This window comes from Amblyomma maculatum, chromosome 3, assembly GCF_055883805.1.
Source record: "Amblyomma maculatum isolate TAMU_Amacu chromosome 3, ASM5588380v1, whole genome shotgun sequence".
Taxonomy (NCBI): Eukaryota; Metazoa; Arthropoda; class Arachnida; order Ixodida; family Ixodidae; genus Amblyomma; species Amblyomma maculatum.
In genome coordinates, this window is record NC_139346.1 from 158367047 (window position 1) to 158394732 (window position 27686).

General features: G+C 45.9%; 1 protein-coding gene across 1 annotated transcript in view; it reads left to right on the top strand.

The window, feature by feature from the left end:
• Positions 1-396: 396 nt before the first annotated feature.
• The window catches only part of LOC146196620 (uncharacterized), a 50944-nt gene continuing 23654 nt past the window's right edge, over positions 397-27686 (top strand). The window contains exons 1-13 of the mRNA XM_084598388.1: positions 397-491; positions 1757-1888; positions 12208-12317; positions 16301-16417; positions 17046-17165; positions 17953-18090; positions 19163-19291; positions 19379-19518; positions 21095-21227; positions 22736-22938; positions 23538-23721; positions 24404-24526; positions 26906-27034. Coding sequence (XP_084454514.1) covers positions 397-491; positions 1757-1888; positions 12208-12317; positions 16301-16417; positions 17046-17165; positions 17953-18090; positions 19163-19291; positions 19379-19518; positions 21095-21227; positions 22736-22938; positions 23538-23721; positions 24404-24526; positions 26906-27034 — 1753 coding nt within the window. The remainder of the gene's footprint in view (positions 492-1756; positions 1889-12207; positions 12318-16300; positions 16418-17045; positions 17166-17952; positions 18091-19162; positions 19292-19378; positions 19519-21094; positions 21228-22735; positions 22939-23537; positions 23722-24403; positions 24527-26905; positions 27035-27686) is intronic.

Sequence of the window (27686 nt, forward strand, 5' to 3'; positions counted from 1 at the left end):
ATAGGCATTAAAGAAGCGCATAGCTCGGCTCCACCAGCGGGCACAGACAGCCATTGTCCAAACCGCTCAATTCGACCTAAATCATAGTAGCGAACATGAGCGAATACGACTGGATCATTATGATTACCTTGTGCATAAGTTACAAGAGCGCGTTTATTCAATTGTGAGCTGTATAGGCCAGTATACATGGAAAATGAAAGTAACAGCTTGTTACTATGCGAATGTGATTTAGCTTACTTTTTATATAGCGGGGTAGAGTCCAGCTGACTTTTTTTCAAAGACGTGCAAAGCTGCACCGTGTTATTTCTTTTCGCCTGCAGTACGCAGGCGCAGTGACCGTATCTCCGGTAAACTCTCCATCGCAGTGCTGTTATATGCGAAATACAGACCGAAGCGATGCGTCTGGCGTGGGTGGTAGTGCCGTACCTACAAGTTTGCACCGTCATCGGTATCGTGCTTGGAAAGAACGACATTCCACTTAGACCGACCATGTGAGTTTCTTTGCATTCTATATGGTAAACGTAAAAAGAAAACTTTGAGGGGAGTTCTCATGCATAGTATTACATTAGTTCCAGCGCTAACTGGAAAACGAGAATGGGGGATACCATTTGGTTCTTTTCCTGCATCGCAGAAGCCGTTCGCTAAAAGACATTTTTAAAGGGGCCAGGTGACCAGTAAGAATGGGTCATGTGATCTCACTTCATGATGAAGTAATTTCATGCATGAGACGGACAAGTGTTCTGGGCAGTCTTGAAGCTCGGTTTCCCAAATGCGACTTGGATTCCTCTAATCATGCCTGTCCGATACTTCTTCCTGAAAAGGTTTGTTGAGAAGAACATCCAAAAACTGCCGCTAGGCTAAACGAAAAGGCAACATGGAAGAGACAGGGAGATACAGATAAACGCGCTGTAGAATCCTATATTGAAAAAACCCTGGCTTTACTCGAGATGACGCTAGAATATGACACGGAGCATAAACGTGCGTTCTCAATGGAGCGCGCAGGTCATTTATTAGGACAAATAAAACGTGCCTGTTGTTGTGCTGGACAACTTAAACATGTCTATGTGACCTTTATTTTAAGAGGAAGGCATAAGGGCGCTTTTTATAAAACATTTCTTCCAAATGAACAAAAATGGTGTTATGAGAATGCAGGTATCTTGTTCTTCCAATTTTTCTCTCCCCTTGACGTAGCTTTTTTTTAGGTATCACTGCGACCTCACATGCTTCTCGACTTACGTTGATTTCTTAGTTATGTTTATAGTAAACTTCGTTTCATTTATTTTGTTATCATTGACGGTAATATTATTTGCACTAAAACGTGTATACTTATCTAATTTACACCCCCAGTGTGTCTCGGACATAACGCTAACATTTAGCAGAAAGCTAAAAACAAAGGGTTTGTTTTTCAAGCCTCTCGGCGCCTTCCTGGCTACCGGACTACCACAACACCACAACGTGGAAGTGTACGTATTACTGGGAATAGCTTGCTACAAGTCATCCCTGCGCAACAGAAATTCCCCTCGCAGTGTACATGAAACAGTCCACAGGCATGGGGTGTGAATTAGGTTTTAGTCCCAAGTGTCTATTTGTACAGCAGGTCATGCAGGAGTGCTTAGAAAAGCATTAATTAGTAATAAGTGTGAAGGAATCTGTACAATTCGTGCGACATATTATAGAAACGATTGCCTTCAAATCTTGTATAGCGCTTCTTAAGTCGGTGAGTAATCATGGCTGTTATTCATTCTTTGCACCACAGGCCCAACGTATGCCCTTATCAGAGATCGGAAACGGTACGCATTTCCAAGCCCTGCCGACGAGCTTTCACAACTATGGTGAAAGTACGAACCTCGAACTGCTCCCGACACGAATGCTTCAAGCTCGAGCCGAGGTGAGGACGAGTTCTCGCCTCTTGCTATAACTGTCGAAACCTGATGTTACAAATTTTCAGACAAAACAAAGAATACTGTAGGGCCATGGCCTGTGGGGGTTCTTGCTACTCCACTAACTAATCACAGCAGTAAATAAAATTACATTTTAATATCTGAGTTAAACAGGGCATGTTCAGTACGGTCCAGTGTTAAAGGGAATATGAGATTGCGTGGCCTAAACACTTTGCAAAGCGTTGCCGCCGACCAGTGGCAAGAATGGACGGCACCAAGTGAATTCCCGGGAAGTACAATCATCCGTGCTTTATGCGCAAGCACCTTGTACTATCGTTTGCCGTTATGAATGCTTCGTAAAGCCCGGCAGCAACGCGGCCTCACGTTCCCTTTATCAGTCGACCATACCGTACGTACAGGGTCGTCCACTTCTAGCTGTAACACTGTCACTGCTTTAAAAGAAACATTGCGTTCTACGCAGGCGCATATCGAAGCAAAGTTATATAAAGTTGCAGTGGAACACGGAGGTGGTGCTTCGCATTGTTTGTCACTCTTTATTGCCTGGCCGGATCGGACACAATGATGCTTTGAAAGTATGCAGTGACCGTGTTATAGCTAGAAGTGGACGACCCTGTCACATCGAAATTGTGGAGTTTATAATTTCGTTTGGTGATTAATTCCTTATGTATGAACGAGAAGAGTAATTACAATGGGATATTTCTTTTACTTTATTTTTTTTTTTGTCGTGGAGGTGTTTCGCAGTCATAAATGTGGGCGGAGCTTTATAGTAGATTTATTTTCTTTGCCAAGTCGTACTCGATCTTATAACAGAGATTTCAGCGCCTGTATATAGAATTGCAGTCTATGACGGCTCCTCACGAAAATATTGGAAGGAGAGAAGTGGAAGAACCGTTCAGGTTAGCTGTTCGCGCTCGGATTTCATGGTGATAAAAAGCGAGAGGAACGAGATCTTTTTTTCTCAATATCGTTACGCCATGTCTGTACAGAATGGGAAAGTGAGGTACGAAGAGAGGAAGAGAGAGGACAGTGATGAGAAGTAAAGCCTCGTTCAGCTGCGTTAAGAACGAACCATATATGATCAAGCGCAGTTAATTCACGCACCGTCGCTCACGTCCTTCTGGGTGAATGCGTGATTAGTAGGTTTTCGGTGTTTTGGAGTGTTCAAGTGATGGCCAAAAAATTAACCTCGATATCTCTGAACTGTCTCTAGTGATTGAGGAATGTCCCCTCTCGGCTTCCTTAACTGGCTTTGTAATGAACCGCTGTAGCGAACTGAAAGAGAAAACTGAGCACGATATTTGGTTGCGGCTTGACAGCGCAGGAAAATATGTGGCCGGGAACTGCAACTCTCTTGGAACTCTCTTGGACCGGACGTTATGAGATTTGTGACCTGTCAAAGAAAATTTTAGAAATTTCTTCAGCAGATCCAAAATTTTACTTTCCATGTAAATTTAACGGTCCCCCGGACAGTTTATACTTCGGGACCTCCTTCTGTAATACTAATAATTCATGTACATGTACCTCACAGTGAAAAATAAAGATGATGAAAGAGGATTTTTTACAGATCAAGAGCTCTGTCATTCAGTAAACGCACTGGGACCGTTACAAAGCTGAAGCGGTTAAACCGCCGGAAATCACCACGCACGTTTGTCGTGCAGTGCGATGAAAAATTACAGGTTTGTCTGCAGCATGCTACGGAGCACAGCATAGCCACTATATTGGCGGACTTGTGAGTCCATATTGGATTGTTGCAGAGGTTTAAACGTATTGCCAATTCCCCGCGTCGTGAGGAACGGCTGTTTTGCTCTCCCCAAGCGGCGGTGGCAAAAAGAAAGAGACAGAAATCACTTGCGAAAGCAAACGGAAATAAAAAGCAAGAAATAAACGAGTAGAAGAGTTATGATACATTTTTCCCCTATGCCCGGCGAAAATCCAGTTTCCGGGTTGGTAGCCGTGCTGCTCTTTTCCAAACAAACGGTCTGTCGTCGGCCAGCGGGTGGCTACGGCACCCAAGCGCCGACGAGCGGGTGCGGCACAAGACGGAGAAAGTGTTTGCAGCGCTGTACGTCACAACGGAAGGCCTCCTGCGGCACGTCCCTTGCCGATGACCCGTTCAGTCAGAAACGTCTGTTTCTAGGCGCTTGAAGCACAGATCCCGCCGATGTGACGGATGTCATTCCGACTCCTTCACTGCTTCAATTTCAGAGACTGATATCAGCTGCCATGTTTACCAGATTCTAATGCCTTCTTTTCTCCTTACGCGATTACTAAGTCTCATAACGACATGCATGTCACGATTGGATGCTGCTTCAGTTGACAATAATTTTATTCAGGATCAGCGCAATGCATTTATAGCCAAGGTGGGTGTTGGAAGCTATCTGGGCACTCGGGATCATTATCTTAACGAGAAGAATGCGAGATGAATGGTACTGAAACCAAGTAGAGGCAGCGGGAGTAAGATCTCTGGTGCTCGAGCACGTATGGGTACAACCTGAAAGTATGCACTGATAGCTCAGTCACTGAAAATGAGCAGTCATGTTTTGCAGTTTTCGCGATGCCTGATGGGCTGATGGTCTTCAAAAGTGGTGTATTTTACTACTGCTGCCTTGTTGACACAACCGTACTCTAAACGGCTTTTCCTTCGAACTTCAGAGTATCTTTATCTGGCTTCAAATCAGCCCTTGTAGAAATTTTGCCTTCAAGCACTAATATGGCTAAAGCATCTTCCGCATCAGGGATTCGTGGTGCGCTCGTAGTTGTAGTTCGTCGTTTCAGAGTCGATGGGTAGCGCGGAACTTGACCATATCCGACATCACGGGCTGTTCAAAAAGGCAACAGTTTATCAGATCAGCTGGTTGCACACAATTTCTTCTTTTTTAGTTTTCGGCAGCACTGCATCTACATGGAAGAATATACAGAGTCCATCAATAAAGAGAAAGCTACGACATGTATCGGCTGCCTGCACGTCTGGATGGCTGCAAAGGTCAATCTGGCCACCTCGCCCTTGTTTCCAAGCTGGGCTGCTGCTGTGGCAGAGGCGCAGAATTTTCTCAGCTCATCCATGTTTTTGAGTCAAGAGCGAGATAGAACCACAAAAGGAATATGCCATTAGACAGAATCGTTCGCATCATGTTCCCTGAGGGTTTGTAAACTAACCTCGGAAACTCGGTAATGTATTCTTTTTGCTATGAGATCCGCGTGGAACAACGTACACGCACTAAAGATAGAGTATTTGTCCTCTGGCTCCTTAAAGGTCAAATGCTGGCCCCCGCGGACCTTGGCCCGAGGTGGCGTACTCTTTTGAAGCTCTTTTGACGAACTCTTTTGAAGCTTTCTCTTCAAAAGAGTTCATCTGACAAGTAACTAAAAACTTCCGAGAGCATTGTAGAATCTGCAGGGGAGAAATTCGAAAGCGTTGCTGCTGCACGTGGTACGTCACGCGCACCTCTTTTTTATAGCTTCTGCTAGCATTACCAGGGCTCGTGCCACAAAGTGAAAATTTTCTTTCCTTGGCGCGTGTTGTTATTTACCAAAGAACATATGGCACATAACCACACAGGGGGATCGGTCAAGAATTGGCAGCAGAGAAAGTTTTTGATGTATACTTACATGTCTAAAAAGAAAATTATTGGAGGGGTAGAGGAAAAGAAACGAAAAGGTGAAATGAACGAAATTAAAAGTCATAACGCGAACGGGACATTGACTCTGGGATTTTTAGAACAAGCGATCTTACAAAAATGTACCAAGGCAAACTATTTGATTCCAGTAAAAAGTTTTGCATGACGGTAAATGGCATGACGGTGACTGTGGCCAAGGATGCTGGTGCCAAATGATAATATCGGGCTACTTAAACTGAAGTCAAGCTGTTTCCAATGGCTTTTCCATCAACCGTCTTCTCAATGTAGTGCGGCGGCAAAACGATAAAAAAATGATGTAATCATTCATGTTCATCGCAAAATGCGCAAGCTAGAGAGTGCCAAACCAGACCTGTGAAAGAATTTTAGAAGTGGGATACGGCAGCGCAGCCTTGTCAGAGAAATCTCAAGTAGCTATGCGTTGCAGTGCTCCTGCGAGTGCGGGATCGGCGGCACGGCGTCGCTCCTGTCGCTTGGCTTTTAAGATGTCTCGATGTTCTCATACATGCAACTTGACTGTAACGAGGTAGTACTCTCACAGTCACGTGACAAACTCAATGAATGTTAATGTCACAATCAACCATGACTGTATTGTAATGATTACTCACTATACTTCACACTATTCGGGTCATGAATGGTGACATTGCATCCGACGACACATTTTGAGGACATTTCCGGTGCCGGTATAGCCTGTAGTAAAGCTTTCTACCTAAGTTCACGACGTATAGAGCGAGTACTGGCCATACGGCACGTCGCCAAAACTCACCATTACAACTGCGCGACAACTTCGTCATAAACTGAACAAGCCTGCAACTAACAACAAGGGTGGAAACAAACATGTCTAGAAGTTTTTAGACAATATACATTGACACGTGTGATGAAAAAAAATTAGAGCACTGCAGAATCTACATTTGAGTAATGCGAAAGCACGGATGCTGCTGTTGGTTGCTTTTAGTAGCTTAACCCACTTCTTGTTTGCCCATTTAAATGGGCCTTATACACCTTATACGCATCATCCGACATACCGTAAGGCTGCGCCCCGACTACTGCGAGAAGCCGAGCCACAGCCCCATTTATCCTCCTAGCGTGACGATGGATGAATGGAATATAGGAGCGTCCCCTTTGAAACGGGGTGGTAGCAGTAGCTATCAGCAGTGACGTCACAAAGCAGTGACGTCACAAACAGCGAGCGCCCTCTCTCGGCTGCGACAGCGCCGTGTATGGACTCGCCGCCACCATCCGATGGCGCGAGCTGGGGCCCTGTATCTCGGTCTGGCATGACGTCACACGGTCACGTGAAAATGGCGTGACGTCACCGCTGCGGCTTCTGTAAGGACTCACCGCCACCATCCGATGGCGCAAGCTGGGGCCCCGTCTCTCGGTCTGGTGTGACGTCACACGGTCACGTGAAAGGTCATGTATGGAGGCGCCACGACACGCCAAAGGCTCGATGTGCTAGCAGTATTGCTTTCCCTAAAAAATGACCAAAATTGAAAACGTACTCGATTAAGAACAGGGGGCCCATGTCGAGGAAATGAATCAAAATTCACTACACCTCGGAAGAAATTTAGCTAGTCGTGAAGACAATACAATATTAAACAACAATGCTAAATGAGAATATAGACAGAGTACAATAACCTTGCAAACAAAAACACCGAAGAGTGCAATTTAGAAACGCACACCTCAATCCAAACACTTTAGTAAAGATACCTGCATCTTATTCTGCTAAACGAGGGTACTTTTAAAGTATGATATTTAGTTGCATGAGCGTACCATAAAATTATTCACTTCAGGAAACCTATTTCAAAAATTCTGAAAGCCTTTGTATTAATGAACACAGCTGTTATCATTGCAGCCCTGAGTAGACTTTATGAAGCAATTACGATACTCTAGAGATAGAGTGAATACTACCTTCAAACGAACACTACTACCAGGACCTCTCCACTTGCGCTTCGTTGTTGTGGCTGTAGGAAGAAGGAAAAGAAAATGCACGGGCCTGCTACTGACACTGTAGCTGAGCCACCTCCGCTGCCACGTGCGGACAGGAGAGAAAGTAGAGAAGAAAGAAAAAGAAGAGGGAGAGAAATACGCGCGCCGCAACAGCCGTCGTCCACCACCTAAGCGGTGGCGGGTGCAATGACGGCCTACAACAGATAAAGATTCGGTGGCAGGCTATAGCCCCCCTCTTCCTGCGAGGCTCCGGTTGCCGAAGCGCCGGCTCGAACTGGGGGGCTGAGAGGGGAGGAGGAACTGGTTACGAGGCCGACGACGCCGACGTGACAACCAGGAACGGGTGCCTCTTCCGCTGATTTATTTATAGGAAAGGAAAGGCACGGTAACTGTCTCACTTGTTTTCTGTGGACACCGCAACCGCGCCGTGAGGGAAGGGAGGAAGATGGGAGTGAAAGTGGAAAGAGAGAAAGAGGAGCCATAGTGGATGGCTACCTAGTAATTTCGACCACCTGGGGATCTTTAACGTGCGCTGACATCGCACAGCACACGGACGCCTCTTCGTTTCGCCTCCATCGAAACGCAGCCGCCGAGGTCGGGTTCGAGCCCGGGTACTCCGGCACAGTAGTCGGGCGTCTTACCACTGCACCACCCCGGCAGGGCCAGGAACGGGTGCCAAAGAGCTGCGCTCTAAAAGAAGAGGGAGAGAAAGACGCGCGCCGCAACAGCCGTCGTCCACCACCGAAGCGGTGGCGGGTGCAATGACGGCCTACAACTGATAAAAATTCGGTGGCAGGCTAGCCCCCGCCGCAAGCGGTTGTGACCTACCTGTCACAGCCCCAGCAGGGCCAGGATCAGCCACCCTCCTCCGCCTTTCCTTGCAGCTAAGGTAGAGGCACGGAGTAGAGGTAAGATAGAAAAAAAAACTGATTTATTTGTAGGAAGGGAAAGGCGTGGTAACTGTCTCACTTGTTTTCTGTGGATACCTCAACCGCGCCGTAAGGGAAGGGAGGAAGGTGGAAGCGAAAGTAGAAAGTAGAAAGAGAGGAAGAGGAGTCATAGTGCAGGGCTGCGGAGTAATTTCGACCACCTGGGGATCTTTAACGTGCACTGACATCGCACAGCACACGGACGCCTCTTCGTTGGTTGGTTGGTTCATAGGAAGGGAAAGGCGTAGTATTGTCACACTTGCTCTGTGGGCACCTGAACCGCGCCGTAAGGGAAGGGATGAAGGTAGGAGTAAAAGTGGGTAGAGAGAAAGGGGGGCCATAGTGGAGGGCTACGGAGTAATTTCGACCACCTGGGGATCTTCAACGTGCGCTGACATCGCACAGCACACGGACGCCACTTCGTTTCGCCTCCATCGAAACGCAGCCGCCGAGGCCGGGATTCGATCCCGGGAACTCCGGCACAGTAGTCGGGCGTCTTACCACTGCACCACCCCGGCGGGGCCCTCTTCGTTTCGCCTCCATCGAAACGCAGCCGCCGAGGTCGGGTTCGAACCCGGGTACTCCGGCACAGTATCGGGCGTCTTACCACTGCACCACCCCGGCGGGGCTAGAGGTAAGAGAGGGTATATTAAACGTCGCTGATGCCTGCTGTACTGCGTCTGCTTCTGCATGCTGTGTGGAACGGCGTGTAAGGAAACGCCAAATGAAAGTCGCAGCACGGACGCCGGGATCGGACGCCCGGCTGGATTAGCTCGTCAACTTCGTATAGTGTGAATAGCCTGATGTCATCGGTCATGACCAGACTGATGCCATGATGGGGTGTGACGTCATGATGACGTAGCATTCGGTTATGACGTCACCACTGGTCGTGAAGCCACCAAGGGTGACATTAGTCAGTGTGAAACTTCTCGCTGACGCACGCATGGACGTACACGCTGATGAGTCATGAGCTATTAAAGGCTTCCACATAATAGAAATCCTGGCAGTGCATAAATGGCGTCCGCTAAATTAAGCCTCTCTCAGGAACTTCAGGAACAGAGTGATCCCAATGTTTTTTTGTTTTTTTTTCGTAAAAGAGCTGCACTGAAAGCCATCGTTTGACCCCTGCAGTATCCGACCGCAAAATTTTCTGTTTCCTCAATTCCCCTGCAGCCAATTAAACGCTGAATATCCGCATTATGGTGTGATTCTCTCGCCAGTCATGTTTTAACCACAACACCACCAATCGGGCTGCATTGCGAAGCCAATGTCACGGCCTGCTGAAGGGAATATAGGACGAGCCATGGAGGCAGTTTTCTGGCCAAACATTATTTACGAAAACTGCCTGACGAAGAAGGCTCCTCTCACCACTGGCTGGAAGAGACGTCGTTTGGGTCCGCCACTACGGCCTCGTGGTTCGGTAAGGTGGCTCGACGTGCGATCTCTCTGGTATATTCCACATGATTGCACCCTGGCCTCTCCATCTCTTATCTTACGCATTTTAAGGCGAAATCTTTTCTAGGCTCAAGGAACGAAATTCCATGCGCGAGAGCTGTGCGCGGGATCTGTGCGTCGGATCTGCGCATGGGAGCTTGCGCACTGGATCTGTGAGCTGATGTATCACTTACTGATAACTAATGTATTAGGGAAAAAAATAATAATCAATTGGTGATTGGTAATAAGTAATCGATAGGTTTTATGCGCACAAAAAGACGACACAAAAAGACAAGGGAGACAGGACAGATGCGCTCTGTCCTGTCTCCCTTGTCTTTTTGTGTCGTCTTTTTGTGCGCAGAAAACCTATCTGAGTATGAACCAACTAGCCCCACAACGCATATTACTGTAATAGGTAAATGTTACACGATAGATGTCTGTACAGCTAATGAGTAATGATGAGTAATAAAATAATGACTAAAATGATTACGAAACGACCAATATGTCAAACGACTATTTGTAATGACGCAACTGACTGGAAACGAGTAAACATGCTTAGCTATGAGTGGTAATGACTACAATGACTAGGCATGACGTACTCAGCATAACTACGTAACGGCCAATATGTCAAACGACGACTTGTAATGGCTACAACTGACTGGAAATGAGTAAACGTGTGGAAATGAGTAAACGTGCTTAGCTATGAGTGGTAATGACTACAACGGCTGGCATCGCTGAGCATGACTCACCATGACAACGAAACGACCAGTATGTCAAACGACGACTTGTAATGGCCGCAAATAACTCAAAATGAGTTAATATGCTTAGCTATGAGTGGAAATGACTAGGCATGACTCAGCATGACTACGGAACGTCCAAAATGTCAAACGACGACTTGCAATGATTGCAACTGACTGGAAATGAGCAAACATGCTTTTAGCTGTGAGTGGTAAGGACTACAACGGCTAGGAAGACTCAGCAAGGCTACGGTACGACCAGTATGTCAGACAACGACTTGTAATAGCCGTAACTGACTGGAAATGAGCAAACATGCTTAGCTATCAGTAGTAATGACTACAATGGCTAGGCATCGCTGAGCATGGCTCAGCATGACAGCGGAACGACCAGTATATATGCTTAGCTATAAGTGGCAATGACTAGGCATGACTCAGATGACTACGGAGCGTCCAAAATGTCAAACGAAGACTTGCAATAACTGCAACTGACTGGAAATGAGCAAACATGCTTAGCTATGAGTGGTAATGACTACGATGACTAGACATGAATCAGCGTAACTACGGACCATTAGTATGATAAACAACGACTTGTAATGGCCACAGCGATGAAATGCAAATGATAGGAAAGGAAGGGCAGGCTTTCGCCTTTCTCCTCCTAAAAGATATCTAAGAGACCATCCAATGTTTTTCAAGACTGCTTTATCATTAATGCCCATGTTGCGTTGCAGAAATAGGACAGGCTTATTAGCCAGAGCAACACCTTGTTCACTATGTTGAGTGTATGTTTGCAATTGGCACCTAAGGCACTTGAGCGGAGGTGGGAAGCGGAGGCCTGTGTCAGCTCGTTAAAGTGCGCGTGCGCTATTTCGCAAATCCCGGGTCGAAGGCCGCCAGATCTCGTTTTAAGAAACCTCAGACTAAGAAGTTGGAAGTTGGTGGCCTCGGTTTCCAGGATTCCTGAAGTGCCCGGCCCCCCAAATTAGTTCCACGCGACGAGGTGGGGTTGCAACGGGTGAGTCCTGTATTATAAAAAGAATACATGCCCCTCGTGCGAAATTTAGTATGGCATTTTCGGAATCATAAAACAGAACAGAGTTCTGCATTGATGATGCTGAAAATAATAGGGACATTATCTCAGCTTCGAGGGAAGTGTCTGTACGGAGTGTGCGTCTACCGAGTGGGAGAGACTGTGACCCGTCAGCGACCGCTTCATCTCCCGTGCAGGCTGCGTCGGCTCATCCGGCATACTATATTCGGAGCCCTAATATCGGTGCAGTGCTTTAGAGTGAGCTCTACGGCTTTGATCGTGGTGGCTGTGTTATATAGGGGACAGCGTAATGAATTAGCATTCATCGTTGTAGGGGTCTTGGTACGGGGACCAATCTCGAATCATTGGCCGGTACCCGGATTCCAAAGATATGCATGAACATACACCGGCCACTGGCGTTTTGTGTTAGTCGAAGATATTGCGCTTGACGGTGCTCGTTTGTAAGTTATCCGATTGTGTTGTGAAGACCTAGTTGAAATAGTCGGTGAGTAGGTATATTTAGGCCGCGTTCGAGCCCAGATATTTCTTTTTGGACGTCAGCACAACTACGTGTTCTCTCTTTTCATTCTATAGGACAGTGCACTACATTGTTTATGAATTCCACACGGAGCGTCGTAACATCACAGCTTACCGGTGCTGTGACGGCTGGACTCGACGAAGATTCCAGTATGGATGCCCACAACGTAAGTCCATAGGCCACGCAGGAACCTAAGTCCGTATGGCTTATTTAAATAGAGAATTTATATCAATATAGGGTGGTGTTTCTCGTAAGGTGGTATTTTACGACTGCACGAAAGCGAGTGTGTGCTGGACTATAGAGACCCAGATTATACAGCATTGATTAGGCGAGCAGAAAATTGAGTGGACGTGAAAAAGGATCCGCCAGTGGAGGCCACAGCTGGATGCCTTGAACGCTGTCGCGCATAACCTTAAAGGCGTATAGACACGTAACTTTTGATTTTGAGTTTTACCTTTTGTAATGATGCGTAAGACATTATTGTACACGGATCACCACGTGATATTCGCCTAAGACTGCTGAATAATTTATAATCGATTTTTTTTCTCACCTGTTCCGCTTTCAGTTTCAGCAGCCGAGCGATGGCTGTGACGTCAAAGTCAGGTCATGTGAGGGATAAAAAAAGCAGCATAATCATTCCTCTGTCGTTTGAATTCACTACAACGCTAAAGCCAGCCTGCTTCATGATCTAGAGTCACAAGTGAAGAGTCACTGATTGTATTGCTGTTTTTTTTTCTTTCTCATGCTGCGCATGATCTAGACTTGATTTTGACATCACAGCCATATCTTGGCTCCTGAAACCGAAACCAAAACAGAGGAGGAAAGAAAATTCAATTATAAATTGTTTAGAGATTGTAGGCGACACATGGTGATCCATACAGGAATGTCTTACGAATCATTTAGAAGGAGATAATTTTTAAATAGATATTTAAAATCCTACAATTTTTTAAATAAATATTTGTATACCTTATCGTCATGTTTTGATGGAGCTGCACAAACTTCCTGGACATTCATCTGTACATTCAGGCTGACGGTTTCATATATGTCGCCCATTTCTCTGTGACCTTTCTGTTTCGTTGAGGCACCACTATCGATGCTTTTTTCAGTACTAAACCACAGCGGTGGAGATTCCGCCGCATAATATTATACGCAAAAAGTGTCGGTTGTTTGCACAAAAACTTTTTTCCGTTCTTCAACCCGCTCAATCCTGGAAAACGGAAAACATGGAGACTTAGAGCCCATACCGAGGGGCTAATATATATATATATATATATATATATATATATATATATATATATATATATATATATATATATATATATATATATATATATATATATATATATATATATATATATATATATATATATATATATATATATATATATATATATATATGTATATATATATATATATATATATATATATATATATATATATATATATATATATATATATATATATGTATATATATATATATATATATATATATATATATATATATATATATATATGTATATATATATATATATATATATATATATATATATATATATATATATATATATATATATATATATATATATATATATATATATATATTGTGAGCCTTCTGTGGACCTTCTTTCATTTGTACATGCCATCATCTTCTTCTTTCATTTGTACATACCATCATCATCGTCGCGCGGCGCCGGCTCCGGCGCGCGCCTGGGTTCGTGATCGGATTAAAACGCTAGACAAGACTTCGCTGTCCTTGCCGTCACGACCTCGCCGTCTCGACCTAGCCTTCTTTTACAATATATATATATATATATATATATATATATATATATATATATATATATATATATATATATATATATATATATATATATATATATATATATATATATATATATATATATATATATATATGTCCAGATTACTTCATTCTCAGAGTCATGTTGTTGACTTTTGATTTTGTAATATACCCTATGGTACGGGTGGCACTAAGCGGGCACCCTCATTTATGGAGTAACAGGCATGGAGTGAAAAGTGTGAAGCAAAGTATGCAATGCTGTCGAGTAACGACACGCGCACGAAGCTGCTTCCACCACGTTTAAACCAAGCTCTTGCATATACACGCATCCAAAGGTGCTGTAGGCGCGCCGTTCTACAGGAAGCTAAGGAGACATCTCCAGTTATATAGCAGGCGAACCGGGAGTCGAAGCTCCGAACTCACGATATTCTGTTTCAATCAATCGACTCATATGCCTAAATCCTTTATCAAGAGCTATATACTGACATGCCTCGTTAATGTGGACACTTGTTCAGGAGCAAAACTGCACCCGCTATGACGAATCGCGAAGGGAAGGAAGGCAAAGAAAAACACTCAGTAATTTGTAATTGTAGACTCTGCTTCTATGCATAGCGGTGGACAGTGAACGAAATATTAGATAATCTAGGAGCTCCTAGTGCATCACGATGGGCTCAATTGTCCTTATAAATAATGTAGTACATGGAGTTTTTAGTGGTGACTGGGGCGCGTGATGGCGTTTAATTGGTGGATGACACGAGTCTCGTACTATAACTGCTGGCATCACGGACACCTGATGTAGCACATGTGTGTATCCTCTCGGTTGATAGCTGCTGAAAGAGCTTCCTCCACATCCGTTTATGAATTACGGATAATGGAAAGGTGAATTGAACGTGCACCTTTCCAGCGTAATGCACGAAGTGCTGAAAAAAAAAAAAAAAAGCAAGAGGTTGCCACTAAGTCATTCGCACTGACTTCCGCTGGTGCTTGCACACAGAACACTCGTAAGAAAGCATTTGGTTCGCAGCTGAGCTTTTCTTCTGATCATTGTCCACATAAACGCAGCATTTACAGGCCAGACCCAGCAGACTTTGCGCATGTGTCTCCTGCCCACTCCGGGTCGTGAGTTTAACGAGGCGAAAACGGATAGAAAAAGTTTGCTTCCCGGTTCAATTGAACAGGGTTGGTAGTAATGGACCACGACTGTAATTCATCTGGTCTGTTTCAGTTACGAAACACTGCGACGACCTTTACCGTGCTCCGTAAAGCACTCCGCCTAAGTAAGAGGCGACAATGACGTCCAGGCAATAAAAGAACATAATGGACGTCGGTCGAATGTCGGCATGCCTAATTGCTCATTCTGGTGATAGGAATGGAAGTGGAATATGAGAAGTTGAAAGGGGAAAATTTATGAACTTTGAACTGCGAGTGATTACCTGCTCATGCGTGCCTAACCGTCTTTCGGTGAGTTCTACCCTTACTGGCAGTGGCTGTGTGACATACAGGGACTTACAGTATGTTGGAACCGGAAACAAAAAAAAAAAAAAAAAAAAAAAACTAAATAAAGGTGGTTCCTGTCCGTACCATCTGAAACAGGTTGAAATGTTCGTAGGCTTAAAAAATAAAAAGAAAAGCCTGATTTTTTTTCTTTTTTTTTTCTTTTTGCGAACTACATCCTGTGATTGCCTACGCATCAATAGTCTAAACGGGGCCTGTTTTCTTTCCTGGGCTCTTGGGCTTCCCATTTACTCTACTTGCACGCGCGTTTTTTGTAAGTTAACGTTCTCGCATCCACTATACGTTCTATCGGACAGACACCGCCCTCCGCGCTTCGCTGTCTGCTGCCCCCGCCAGGAATGCTCGAAGCGAGTGCTATGGGCTGCGGATCCTATTTTTGCTAAAGCATGCGCTGTTTTGGCCCGGCCCCAGCGCCGGCCCGCCGAATTACGCCAACGGCCGGGCAGCGGCCTCTCTCCCTCTTTCACCCTTCACTCTATGATTATTTTTTGTATGCGCCCGCACATATCAGTCTCCCGCACGCCCCTCTCTCAGTTGCAGGGATGCTTGCAAAAACACTCTTCCTCCTCCCTCCAGCTGACGCGAGGGGCAAAGAGCGAGCGAGAAGCCATGCGCCTTACGTTCGAGAAGAGACCTCTTCCCTCAACGTTGTTACTCTGCCAGGTGATGATGAATTAAGGGGGCGGATATACGACTGGGAAAGCCGTGAAGGCAGGAAGCTAGGTGTGAACTTGAAAACTTGGGAAAAGGCGACATGCGTCCGTTAGCGCTCGGTTTAGCGCCGTTCGATGCCTTGTGGTCCTTCATTTTGTTCGGCTGCTGCTTGGTCCACTTAGGATTGCTGACCGACGCCTCATGTCTGAACGGCGGCCGCAGTCGACGGCACAGCCGCCACTTTGGGGAACCGCACTGTATCTGCCCGCCCGGCTATCAGGGCCCTCGGTGCGAGTCTGGTAAGTTTGCGGCACCTGTCATTATCACTTCCTGTTTATGCTACCATTACCGTATCTCTCAATGTGAGGTGAACTCTTACTCTATTGCTATTTGTGGCAGTGATGAAGAAGACTGATCTGTGTGTTTGTCTATAGCTATTTGCGCGAATTCTGAACCGCAGTGGGTGTGTACAAAGGCACCCGGCTTATGATAGAAACATGCGATTTCACTGCGCTGTTTTATGCATGGTTCCAGGATAAGTAACGTAAACAATGAGAGGTTTTCACTGCATTTCAACGCCTCCCACAAAGCGCGCTTTAATTGCACTAGAATATTGCTCGATCATTCTAAATTATTGAGCTACAATCATCGACATACTGGGCTTGTCTGAGCGTTCGGGGCGACATACGCAGCTTCTGTCACAAGTTTGGATCCAAGGGGTATTTTGTCTAGTCTGTACAGCGGGGCTCTTGCAACACCCGTCCCAACTTTCGGCGAGGGAAGGACCTCCTCTTATCTTCAACCGAAGCAAACCATTTCAGAGCTTTAAGCTGTAGCCTGTTCTTCATCCCTTTACCGAATACACGTGGATTTTCAGCGTCTTCCTCGGCATATAGTGTGACACGTATAGTTGCGGCTCATTTGCAGATGTAGACGAATGCTTGACCGAGAACCTCTGCAAGCACGACTGCATCAACACGGTCGGCTCATACCGGTGCTCCTGTTACCCGGGCTACCAACTCGCCAGCGACGGGGTCTCTTGCTTCCGTAAGGACAACGCTTTCTACATAGTTCTCAGTTACTCACTCTTTCTACGCTGTGTATGTTACGTTTTTTTCACGTTTGACGACATCGTTTGCAATGCCAGTTGGCAGCCCATCTGGCACGCGTTGCGTTCTCGTTCAGTAACAGGCACGCCCAGAAGTATCTGCTATGCACCACCCATTATTTACTGTTGCACAATTGTTTCTGTCAAGTTTGAACTTGTTCCCGCCGAATGGCTGGCGCTAAAACATGAGTCGGTAGGTTAAAGTCGGAGTGGCAGTTGCTCTACCACCGTGACTACGTGGCAGTCGCTACTGTTGACGGCGATGGGCAGAGGAAGCGTAGAAGCGCATTACAGAGGCTAAGTTCCGTTAAACGAAACGTATACGTCTACTCCATCTTCGGGACACTTCCCGATCATTACCAGTACGTCATTCAATAAACCAGTGTCCAAAACTTGGAAGCCATATACGCCTGCTATTTGCCTCAAAAAGCTTTAATTGATTCTTTGTGAGGTTTGAGATAAACCTGCCCTGTACCCCGAGTTTGCTTCATGGCATGTTCAGCGAGTCGAACTTAACCTTTTTACTCTTTCTGGCATTTCGCTCTGCTAAAAAAAATTTTCAGAACCTTAGGCAAGATCTTTTTACGTGGTGTATTTGCGAGTTGGTTCGTTAAGTTCGCTGATGACAATTAGCCCAGCGCTGCATGCAAATGACTCTCGCACTCATATCAGCATCCCTCGCTGAACAGCCGCCTTTCCCGTCGCATAAGTCGCTCGTCATTTCAGGCATCGACGTGCAGCAAATCCATGACTGCGGCGTTGACAATGGTGGCTGCGAGCAAGACTGCCGCGTCACAAGAACTGGGCCAGAATGTTCTTGCCGGCCCGGCTACCGGCTCTTGACCGATCGCAAGTCTTGCGAAGGTGCCTACTCATCTTTTTTTTTTCTCGCTTTTTTTAAGCGCAAAGTAAGCGTGCCTACTTTTTTTGCGAATTTTTGTCAAGTGTCAATTACTGTTCTAATTTGATGTCAACAGTGCATTTTTTGGTTTGCTCGCGAATTAAAAATTAGGCATACTGAGAGGCTGAACTACACGATTTATATAGTCGCATAGTTGTAAAATCTCGCAGTTGAGGCGTCTTCCCGAATAGAAGCATGAATTGTTTTTGTTAATATAAGTTGCATGTTACGGTAACCACATACCTGTACATTACAGGGACGAAATGGCTTACACCACTGAAAGAAGATTCACCAAACATTGACAGCGAGTTTTACAAAAAGCTGCGCCTAATCCTCTAGCGTGACATCGCAGTTTGATGAAAGATGTCTACTCCTTTAAACTAGGTTATCAATGCCATGAAAACCACTCGGCGCCATTGGCTGGAGGAAGTTGTTTTAGGCGTGTCAGCTGCTTCTTAAACTTCACCCGACTATAGTGAACCCTTAACACGTGCAGTCGATCCTAGCGGAAAAACCGTATGAGTCACAATAACCTCATACAGATTTCTCATACTGAGCTCAAACTAAACTCATACAAATCTCATACAATCTCATATATTTCTGATATTTCTGAAATGATATTTGTATAAGATGATATGAGATTGGTACTAGTTTAATATGAGTACAGTATGAAAAATCTGTATGGTATAAGATGATATGAGATTGGTACGAGTTTAGTATGAGTTCAGTATGAGAAATCTGTATGGTATAAGATGATATGAGATTGGTATAAGTTTAGTATGAGTTCAGTATGAGAAATCTGTATGGTATAAGATGATATGAGATTGGTACGAGTTTAGTATGAGTTCAGCATAAGAAATCTGTATGAGGTCATTGTGACTCATAGGGCTTTTTCACTAGGAACGTGCGCATTAGAATACCGCGAGATGTGAAGCAATCGCAAGTATTTCAATGCTGCTAAAGATATGGGGACACTGATGATCGTTGACGTCGTTCTGCAAACGCTTTCTCTATCTTTCTCACTCGCTCTCGCAGACATAGACGAATGTCTGGAGAAGTCAGACCTCTGCGAACATCACTGCCAAAACCTAGACGGCTCTTTCCGATGTACATGCCCCGCTGGCCTGAAGCTGGCCGAAGACGGAAGATCGTGCGAATTAGACAGTAAGTCTATGAAAGAGCTGCTTAATGCTGCGTGCACGTGACGACTTTTTGGCTGTGCTTTTCTTTTACCTTATGCACCCTTTACAGAATGTCCAAAGGGAATGTTCGGAGAAAAATGCCAGCACCAATGTCGTATCTGTAAACACGGAAAGTGTGATTCTACTGTCAAGAAATGTCGCTGTGAACCTGGATTTAGCGGAGAATTTTGCGACGCTAAGTGTCCTCAGGTAAGCAGCTGATCGACGACATGTTTTACTAAGGTTGAACTGATGCAGTTCTCAGTGTACGACACGCCACGGTTGGCTCCTGCGCATATGTTCGAACAGGTTGTATCGAACTCGTAGGAGATGGCGAGATAGTTCGATATACAAAATTGGCAAGAGATAAGCTTTTCTGTAAGCTAGAATCAAAAATATATTGCGCCATCTATCGGCAACGTGCCATCTTCGGCTTTCCGCCAGTGCACCGCTCGATAAGCATATTACCTGCTTCTCACCGAAGCCGCAGATTACGGTGCTCTAATACTCATTATTTGGTTACCAATGCACTGCTAATGGAATAACTGTTTAATAAAATTAGGGTACAGTCGGTTTCCAGGGCACCTTCGAAATTGAAGCGAGCTAAGCACTCCAGGTTTTAGTTATGCTGGCTGCACCGCATGACAACGCTGTAGCGTGGAGATAGACTGCAAGATATCGCAGGTGACTTTCAAGCAAACTCCACCTCATCCCACGGTTTCACAGTGCTAGAGCTATCAGAAGGGCCCCGAAGCAGTGCCATCAACCTGTCTCTGCGCGCGAAAAATGATCAAGGACGCTTTAGGAGAAACATCACTTTCTGGGGCGTGGCGCGCTGCATGATAAAACGAACGACTGGAGAACTTGGAGTTCAGTATATTGCATGACTTTCGTATACTTTTACACATTATTTTCGAGAGGAGAATTCGTTTGTTCAATATAGCCAATAATTTAAAATATCAGGCCACACTGCATATGTATGTTTCCGGCAGTAAATAAGAACTAGACCAGCAGCGCCATGCTTTTAATAGCATGCATTAAAAAACCCCAGATGGTAAAAATTAATCTGAAGCACTGCACTCCGCTACGGCATCTCTCATAATGCCCCTTTCAGCATTGAGGTATCAGTCTCATATATACCATACAATCTTTCTGTTCTTAGGATCATTCCCACTCTATTTCGTAATTCTTGTCGTCACGAATAATGTACATAAAAAAATGACCATTCCTCTATGATATTTGAGGAGACCGTCATATGTGTTAACATTTCACGACTTTGGTAGCTTTAGAGTGGAGCACAGAATTCAGTAAACTCCGAGCTCATAATTACACAAAGCAGGCTATCAAATTTAACGCTTTTCCTTCTTGTTCGGGGTCATCGCGTCGATCGTCGATCGGAGGAGGCGCGATGCGTCATTGTGCACGCTGTAGATAACGAACCCATCTATATGTACGAACCGAGAGAAAACCTCATTTCTTTCGAGTTCTTTTATTTAGGGCGCACCTTTACGCTTTCAGCCTTACTTCCTACCATACAATATTTTATTGATTTAGTTAGGCCATTATGGATTTCGCTTTATGGCAGAGCCTCACATATCTAAAACAGCTAAATACCTCTAGATACGCGACCTAATTCGACAGAATCAAATATTTTAGGCATCCCAAACCGGATTTCGCTTCTGAAGGATGCACAGTTCCCTCTTGTGTAGTACCAGCAGCGGCCTCGAACCGTTATTTACCACCACGGCGATAGAGCCTAAAGACACCATCGCGTCACTCTTCGCAGGGCACATACGGCGAGGACTGCAAGGAGAAGTGCCTATGCAAAAGGGACGCCATCTGCCACCACAAGACGGGCCACTGTAGCTGCGCTCCTGATGCAAATGGCAAGCGCCGTTGCAACGACGTCTGTCCTTTCGGTCAGTGTATTTCATTTTGTCATTCTATTGTGCAACAAATGCACGTGACGTCAGCAGCGCTATATAACAGTGCTGAGGGCGGCGCTCTTGGCGCCGCTGCCGTACAAGCGTCGCAGAATTAGCGTTCATTCAGGGCCGCTTTGGGGAACTATTAAAGGGGCCCAGAAGACTAAATGAAGATGGTCTATATCATAAGATTTCATTCGCACAAAGACCACTCTCACCTAAATAAGCTGGAATAAGCCAAAGAGGGAGAAATAATGGCGCCGCCACCATCGGCCAACTTTGTAAGTTAACAGCGGTGCGTTAATTGGCACAACTACCGATTTTTATGCAAGATAGCCATTCGCTTCAAAACAGAGTTCACTGAACACTTTTCGCTGTGTACACTACGGATTCGAATTGAATGGCCCGAAAATATTTAGATGTCATTGCAATTTGATCAGCGACGTCTTTTTCAGCCGTGTAAATATCAAGCTACCCAAAAAATGCCACAGAATAAACAGTTTAATAATAAAAAAAGTTTGAAGAAGTGAACCTCAGTATCCCTTTAAGAAACACGTCGCTTCTTTGTCTGGGGATGGCTGGCGTTGCAAACAATACTACAGTATACTTGGATTCTGCGGAGTTGCTCGCCCAGGCTTGTGGCCTTCGCTGCTCGCTAACCGGCCGGGTCCGCGGCATTGTAGTCGCTCGTACTACCGCGGTCGAAGGCACTGGATGGCGCTTGCAGCATATAATGGCGGGCACTGAGACGAAAGTGAAAAATGTCGGCCTTTACATCGCATGTCATAACCTGAAGGCTAACACTTTACCTGCAGACCGGAAAGGACGCTGTTCTACAGGCGGGCATGAGCTGCGATGTGAACCAAAGCATATGACTTCTCTGGAGAATGGTTGGTGTGGTGGCGAGTGCGCTTTACAGTGGACAGGAACCGTCGTGCATAAACTGCAGCGTTACATCGCTTCCATGAAAGAGAAACAGAAATGACGGCGAACAAGAGACAAAATTGCTTGACTTTTCGACTCCCACGGGAACGTCGTTCCTAGCGATGACTACGTGAAATGGCATCACGAGGAAACGCATACTGACTGCATCTGCCGCCAGGATAGATGGCAGATTTTCGTAAACCCATGAAACATGCTTCTTTTCCCTGCGCGAACAAGTTTTCTTTATTTTTTTAGAGCGCAATGCAGTTAAATTCTCGTCGTGTGGAAATTGCTTTCATTCCATCGTCATGTAACCAGCGGTGCAGATGGAGTGGTGGTATCCGCCTACCTGCCGCCAAACTCTGGTCATCGCAAACGAGATCTCGAGTTCGTTGCGCTTAATAAACGGTGTCATCACATAGCAAGGTCGCATAACCAATTTAAATCGATCATATGACCTGTCAGTCACTTGACCTCTTCCTGAAATCCTTGAAAGTTCAGTCACTTCACGAGAGTACCCCACTAGCCTTCGCCCCAAACTTTTTCCCCTCTATCCACACGTTGTAATACGCACGCAGGCCGGTACGGTGATCGCTGCGAGCGGCTCTGCCCCGACGACTGTCCGAGCGGCCGTTGCCACCGGCGCTTCGGTCATTGCGAGTGCCCAGCCGGCAGCCACGGTCGCTTCTGCAACCTGCCCTGCCCATCCTTCACCCATGGTCCGAGCTGTGCCAGGGCCTGCAAGTGTGACCGCGCGAACGCCCTTCGATGCGACCCGGTGGTACGCTTGTCTATGCCTTCTCAGGCGTCACTTCTTTCCCGGTGTGACGTCATGCGCTCAAGGTGGTTATAGCACACAAAGCACACGCGAGCACATAGATCTAAACATACGTAACATACACACCTGTTAACGTAGTGATAAAAATTGCGGCTCAAAAATAGATAGATCGGTTTTACTGCATGGAAAGTCTGAGAGGCCGGCCGGAAAGTTGAGCATCTGGCCTGCTACTCAGCGTTAGGGAAAGGGCAGAGGAGAGGAAGGGGGGTTGTGATGGGTGACGATGGGGTGGGAAGTATGAAAATAGATATACCCAGGGTTTGCCGTGCCTCATTTGCCTTAATACAAACAGCTGTCATTAGTCAGAACTCCAAAGGGCACAAAAATGTATAAGCGTCGACGAGACCAAGATGTCATATTGAAAAAAACAAGAGTTTGAATCAAACGAATTCGGATTGACAGTACACTTGTACTTGCGACCCAAATGACTCTTCCTTCAATTCTTCGGTACGTTCGGGTAATGAACCGGTACTGCAACCTCCATTGGTCTGAGAAGTCCTTGCAAGCCGCTAATCAGCTCTCTTCATCTCCTTTACCCGCAGAGTGGAGAGTGCGTGTGCGAGGCGGGATTCACGGGCGACAAGTGTAGGCAACGATGCCCGAAAGGCTCTTGGGGCGTTCAGTGCGCCCTCAGGTGCAACTGCTCCAGCTGCGATCCTGTCACTGGAAAGTGCAGCTCGACCAACGTTGTTCAGTACAGCAAGCGGTCCGGAGAGCGCAACCAAGGCAAGTTGATTGTTTTCGTGGCACGCGGAACCAACTGCCAACAATCCTAACTCCCTCCTCCCTTGTGTATATTTTGGTATTGTCCAAAAATTAAAAAAGTAACAATTCAAAATTTTAAATCTCTTAACCTCTTCGAAGCTATCAGCGCCGCTTAAATCTAGTGACTAATAGACCACGTATTTTAATCAAGCCTACAACAAGTTTTGCAGCTATATCAGACTCAAAATTATAGGAAAGAGACCCCGGACAAAGCGTTTCTCATCACGCATCTGTGGCCGTAGTTCGAGTTTGCGTCGTTATCGAGAGTGTCGCTATCTCACATGACCTGGAGTCATCTGATTGGTGGAAACGCCGGAACATTCCGATCCCGTAGTGGCAACACCTGGTTCCGGCGTTTCGACCAATCAGATGACTTGAGGTCACGTGAAATAGCGACACTTCGATAATGACGCAAACTCGGAATACGGGCCCTGCTGTCAAAATTATATTTCCACACTTTTATTATGAAATCGGCAGACAGGCATAAATGGACATGTGAATCTGTAGCGAGGGAAAGCAGCGATGGTTGGAAGTTTGGCGATGAGATCTGAAAAGTATTACGCGCTGATACAAGATTTGGTGCATTCGAATCTGGAATCGCTCTTGTTTTTCCTTTACTGTGGAGCCATAATATTCCGTGCAGTTGACTGCCGAGGGGAGGAGTGCACCAAGCGTTGCAAGTGTCGGAACGGAGGCACGTGTGACGAGAACAAAAGGGGAATGTGTCGCTGCGCCCCAGGCTTCAGGGGAACTTTTTGCGAACGCAGTGAGTAGCCGAGAGTGCCCACACGCGAAACGTGTTACAAGGCTTACTCCTCAGCCGCACCAAGATAGCACATTTAAGGCGAAAGCCTTTAATGGCTCATGCTGTCGTGGACAAAATGTGTCCCGCTTTGTGACGGCTGTGATTGGCCGAGGCGGGATGACGTCATAGATGTATCGACCAATCACAGAGCGCCACCACAGTATGCGCGAATGCGTGCCTTATATGGACATATGTATATCAATGATCAATTACAAATTAGTGACTTATAAATAATTAATTACTAATTCAATAAATAATTATATACTATGAAATTATAATTTAATAAATTAAGTGATTAATAAATACCCTCGATGACTAATTAATTAGTCAATAATTAATGTCAGTTGTGTAGCAGAATGCGGCACTCAGGCTTTCGCCTTTCACTACTTTAGTCGCTAAAGTCCCTCGTAATTTTTTGGTTACTTTCCTGAGCATCACACCACCAGATGCCAGAATAAATACAAGATAAATGCTTCTATAGGACGTGCAAATATCAGCTTAAATAAATATTGGTGTCACCAACGATCACATCATTTGACAACTGTTCATTGCACACTCGACGACAGCTTTACTGAGCAATGAGGGAAAGGATGCAGGGTCGGGGTGGGTCACTGTAGATGTGACATTCGCCAAATAATTCGACCGCAAGAAGGTGCCCCTAGCCGCATGGCACTTTGCTTTCTCGATGGCGCCGTAACTTCATCGTTTGTGCAATTGTCAACGCCTGTCACTACCTGTCATCACCTGTCATCACCAGTCAACTGTCACCACCTGTCAAGCTTCTTGTAGCTATTTTTACCTAGCAAATCCGTTGTGATCTATAAACATGTTTTCTTTTACTTTCAAGATTGCAAGTTGGCAGTTGTGATAGAAAGATGCCTGAAATAAATATTAACAATATGCAATGCTTTAAGAGGACACTATAATACCTGCAAGCGAGGAGTATGAAGAGGGGGATGTATGCTGTAACCACACCGTTGATGGGCAGCAGGATGAGCATGGCTCCAAGGTCACCCAAAGTGGCTATTCCCAGCTGTCTCCAAAGAAGCCAGATGGCAAGGCCGATCTGCAGGGGCGTTATCCAGATTAGGTTCCATGTTTCGGTTCCATGGATTCCAGTGATTTCCCAGTGCTTGCTTGACCGCAACGCGAGTGCCGCGAGTAAAGATTTAACACTGAGAGCGATACTGTGTGACGACCTATGGCATCAAGACTTATGGTGAATTCCAATCGCAGAACAAGAGTGGTCCGCACGCTCAGCGACAGAGCGTCTGAATCCGGCGGAGAGCATGTGTTCTGACCACCCTGGTTCCGACTCTGCGTTTGGAACACTCGTGCTCCAGCAGGAGCGACTAGGTGGCGCTCGCGAACTGACGGAGGAAAAACCCATCATTGCGCTTGCCTTGCTGCGCTTGATGTACGCATGTACATGAACATGTACACGTGTCGTCTGTTTTCAAACCTGTAACGGATCTACGTTGCTCCCGCTGCTTCTTGAGATGGTGTTGACATCAACAGTCTACACGATTATTTCGTTCATGCTCACACAGCCGAACGCTGCCGCACATGGTAAGGAGTTCTTCGGGCCCCGCCGTGGTAGCGCAGTGGTTACGGTTCTCGACTACTGCTCCCAAGGGCGCGGGATCGAATCCCGGTCTCGGCAGCCGCATTTCGATAGAGGCGGAAAGCAAGGCGACCGTGTGCTGTGAGATTTCAGTGCTCATTAAATAACCCCAAGTGGTCGAAATTTCCGCAGTCCTCCACTACGGCGTCTCTCATAACATGAGTCGCTTTGGGACGTTAAACCACACAAACCAAACCAGTGCATCGGCTTTTGTTTTTTCGATGAAAACAAAATCGCCGACCACAGTTCCTGTTTCCCAGAGTAGAGCAGTAACTGAATGTCTTCAAGTTTATGAAACAGAAGCACATAAAGAGGTTTCGCGCATAGTTTTGCAGTCGCTCTCCAAGATGAAGCTGCTCTCCGACTTGCTGTCGCCAAGAGAGAGCGGCAGTTCGCGAAAGGAATTTGCGTCCATAGCGGCGGCAGTATACTAATCGTGCTCCAGGACTGGAATTGACCATTAGGGATCAAGAGGGTAACAGTAGAGGTCCGCGTTGTGTCCTCGAGCTGACGGCTGATAACGAACGAAACTATGGGATTCGTGTGCCGCCCACGTGTGCTAGAGACTTGTTCACTTTAGTACTAAATGTTCTGAAACAACTAATTTAATGATTTCATGCTTGATGCTAGAGATATTCTAACGCTACAGAGGTACATTTTAAGCTTAATGATGGCGTTGGTGATGACTGCGTTAATTCCCATTTCCCTCTGCACAGCTTGCATCCCTGGAACTTTCGGCGTCAACTGTTCCAAGAAATGTCGTTGCGCCAACAATGCCGAGTGTGACCGTTCGACGGGTCAATGCCTCTGCGCCTCCGGCTGGCACGGTCCTCACTGCACCATGCGTAAGTCGGCTGCAGCCACCCAGTCACACTCGAATCAGTGTAACTGCCAAAGCTTGCATAGTATCTTTTTTTAACCTGGACGCCACAGCGTCATTTCGGGGCTGATGCTAAGCCAAACCGAGAAATGCTGCAGTAACAGCCGTCACTGAACAAGAAAGGCTCGAAGCATGGTAGCCGGCACGCGAAAATAGAATATGAACTTTATATATATAGAGCGAAGGGTACGCCTCATTTAAAGAAACATTTTATTGATGAAGGCCAGCTTCTGGTCGAAACGTCGAGTCCAATAAAATGTTTCTTTAAGTGAGGCGTACCCTTCGCTCTAATTTTTTAAGCGGCACGGTACGTTAAATGTTCTCGCATCATATATATATATATATATATATATATATATATATATATATCTGTGTGTGTGTGTGTGTGTGCGCGTGCGTGCGTGCGTGCGTGCTGCGTGCGTGCGTGTGTGTGTGTGTGTGTGTGTGTGTGTGTGTGTGTGTGTGTGTGTGTGTGTGTGTGTGTGTGTGTGTGTGTGTGTGTGTGTGTGTGTGTGTGTGTGTGTGTGTGTGTGTGTGTGTGTGTGTGTGTGTGTGTGTGTGTGTGTGTGTGTGTGTGTGTGTGTGTGTGTGTGTGTGTGTGTGTGTGTGTGTGTGTG